This window comes from Euprymna scolopes, chromosome 46, assembly GCF_053919585.1.
Source record: "Euprymna scolopes isolate OS-2025 chromosome 46, ASM5391958v1, whole genome shotgun sequence".
NCBI classification, from domain to species: Eukaryota; Metazoa; Mollusca; class Cephalopoda; order Sepiida; family Sepiolidae; genus Euprymna; species Euprymna scolopes.
This window is the reverse complement of record NC_136527.1, coordinates 84,438,751-84,442,052: the sequence shown is the minus strand read 5'-3', so window position 1 is coordinate 84,442,052 and position 3,302 is coordinate 84,438,751. Positions and strand designations below refer to the sequence as shown.

The 3,302-nt window shown below is 36.5% G+C and overlaps 1 protein-coding gene across 1 annotated transcript; it reads right to left on the bottom strand.

The window, feature by feature from the left end:
* Positions 1-763: 763 nt before the first annotated feature.
* Positions 764-1,339, bottom strand: LOC145270172 (uncharacterized). The gene has a single exon (XM_080125795.1). The coding sequence runs from the start codon at positions 1,337-1,339 to the stop codon at positions 764-766; it is 576 nt and encodes a 191-aa protein (XP_079981921.1).
* Positions 1,340-3,302: the final 1,963 nt, after the last annotated feature.

The window sequence follows — 3,302 nt, the reverse complement described above, 5'->3', positions numbered from 1 at the left end:
AAATGAAAATAAGGTTTTTAGGATGAGGAAATTTAACATAAAACCAACACCCACTTCATGACCATTTAGCAGTCAATAATATCTGTAAATTTAGTAGTCAATAATATCTGTAAATTTAGCAGTAAATAATATCTGTAAGTTTAGCAGTCAATAATATCTGTAACTTTAGCAGTCAATAATATCTGTAAATTTAGCAGTCAATAATATCTGTAAATTTAGCAGTCAATAATATCTGTAAATTTAGCAGTCAATAATATCTGTAAATTTAGCAGTCAATAATATCTGTAAATTTAGCAGTCAATAATATCTGTAAATTTAGTAGTCAATAATATCTGTAAATTTAGCAGTCAATAATATCTGTAAATTTAGCAGTCAATAATATCTGTAAATTTAGCAGTCAATAATATCTGTAAATTTAGCAGTCAATAATATCTGTAAATTGTAAGGAGAAGAGAGGGGGATCATATCAGGTTTTGCTTTCTTTTTTTATGGGGATTAGTTCCTGTGTGTTGTTAACTATTCTGTACTTCAACTTAACAATTTAATAAAACAAAGATACCATAAAATCGTTGGACATAAAAAGCTTTGCAAAAATTGTCATCGTGACATTTATTTAGTAGTTTTCTACCAGTATTTTTGTTTAATTATCGATTTTTGAATGATTATCGGGATTTTCTAGATGACTGTTTTATAACAGCCAATTTTTTCTAATTCTAACCTAAGACTCATTACCGATGCTTACAAATCAGATCCCGGAAGAAGCTTAGCCTGTGACTAGCTCAACACGTTCATCACCATCATCTTTACTTTGGCACTTGACAATGTTGATGTGTGGGTGAATGTGTGCCTTATTATTGGAGCGGAAAGTGAGTAGCAAATCCAATAGGTCAGTTGTTAAGTTTACTCCCTGGTAAGTAGCTTCATTCAAAGATGGAGAGTCCCCAACTGTGAGGCTGCAGTTGAATACTGGCCGAATTTTGGTGGTCGTAGTCGGGTCCGATTTCACAATAGGTCTATGTGGAATCCAAATAAATTCGTTAAATCTCTGAGGAGGCACAAAAATCTCCTCTATTATACCCTCCCGTTCTTGCTGCTGAAAAACCTGCAGATAGTCCTGGTAAAGCTGTTTCCTCTCCAGGTTTCGCGCTACATGTTCTAATATGCGCAAGGTGACAGCATGGTTGGATGGGACACGCGATATTTTATCTTCCTCCCAGGGCAACTGGACATAATACTTGTTATCTTTAAACAGGATGGATTGTTGGAAGAGCGCAATCTTCCGCTCATCATAATCTGTTAATCCTTGTTCTGTTATTCCCAGTGACTCCACCCCGAACATTTTCTCCAACCCCCTTTGCACGTCACTGTCGGGGAAAAATCACTAAGTGGATCCTCGTACTTGCTCTGTGACTCCAGCACGAAACAAAGGTGAGCGGGGTTGACTTCAGCTGTTGATGCTAGAACAGAATTGAATGTAAGGCTCTCTGGGTTCGCATCCAGAGAATGGTCCAAATCAAAGGAACTGCTTCACCTCACCAAAGGGAACCAGTCCTGTTGGAGTAATAAAGGCTTGTCCATACAAACAAGGAACCGGTTGGAGAGTTCCCAAGCTTTGAATAAAATCCAATCCAATTATTCCATGAATTGGAATGAAGTTTGTGCCTCTCTCAAATCTACCCGCTTGGGGGCAGTTATGACGTTGGAACCCATCTAAAAGAGTGTCTAACTCCTCAATGTGCACAGATATATCCAGATCCTCCTGTACTAGTACAGGAAGAGAATATGGAGAATGAGATCCAGCACTCACCTCCAATTTTACTTCCCTAAAGTGCCTATTACAGTCTCCAAGTATGGTAGTCAATTTAAGTTCGCAATCCAGTCCAGTGGACGCTAAGGGACCAAGGGGCTCTAACGCCTTACCCGACAGATAAGTCCGGCCACTGCCAGTGTCCAACAAACAGTTGTCGGAAACCTGATTGCCATCCTTGCCAAAGGTAACACACAACAAAGGGGGGAAGGCATCCATATTTCTAATCATTGCTTTTTCAGAATTTATCCAACCCTTTTTTACACTCAAGTACTGTTTAGCTTTTTATAATTCATTCATAAAAAACTTTGCAAAAATTGTCATCATGATATTTATTTTGTTTTCTACCAGTATTTTTTGTTTAATTATCGGTTTTTGAATGATTATTGGGATTTCCAAGATGACTTTTTTATAACTGCCATTTTTTTCTAATTCTAACATAAGACTCAAATGCTTACAGATGATGTTCCAGAAGAGGCTGAGCTTGTGACTCCAGATCAACACCTTCATCACCATCATCTCTACTTTGACACTTGATGATGTTGAGGTGTGGGTGAATGTGTGCCTTATAATTATATTTCTGATTATTGCTTTTTCATAATTTATCCGACCCTTTTTAAAACTCAAGTATTGTTTAGCTTTTTATAACTGATTCAGGTAGCGCATTCTACATGTCGATAACTCGACACAGGAAAGAGTATTGTATTCTTTTAAAGTCCTTTTATATCTCATATATTTTGGGTTAACTTCCTGTAATGCAATTAAATGTGGTAAATTATCTTTCATTAATGTTGATTCTGTATTTCAATTCATCTCATTTATCATTAAACGTCTTTCCTTTAATAATTACAAGAAACTTTCTCAACCACAAATAACTATGGCTGAAGATACATTACCTGAAAATACTTCGTTCAAACTTCTCAGCCGGACGTTCACAGGGAACCTGAGTTGGAACAGAAACATTGAAAGCATTGCCAAAGCTGCTGCAGAGAAGGTGGGCTCTCTCTACCATGCTAGAAAGTTACAATATAATAAAATAATAAAAACCTTAACATGCAGCTGGAGGAATATATATTAATAAGGAGCTTAGTCTTCTATTATCAATGCTTTCAATGTTTCTGCTCCAACTCAGGTTCCCTGTGAACGTTGTTGAGGAGTTTGAACAAAGTACTTTCAGGTAATGTATCGTTAGCCATAGTTATTGGTGGCTGAGAAAGTTTCTTTTAATTAAGACTAAGCTCCTCTCCTTTAATATTTAGAAAAACCTTCTCAACCACCAATAGCTATGGTTGAGACACTTTTTATAATTCATTCAGATAACGCATTCCACGTGTCAATCACTCGGCACAGGAAAGAGTATTTCCTCTTGTTGAGTCTTGATTAATGTTTGAATAACTTCTTGGAATAACCTTTTGTCACACCGTTTCCCCTCTCAACAAACATGTTCTCAGTAAAATCTTTATCATATATCAAGAAGTAGCCATCTTGTTTTATA

What these genes read in the sequence shown, in the direction of transcription:
- LOC145270172 (XM_080125795.1), bottom strand. Translation starts at nt 1,339, where the DNA reads ATGTTCGGGGTGGAGTCACTGGGAATAACAGAACAAGGATTAACAGAT.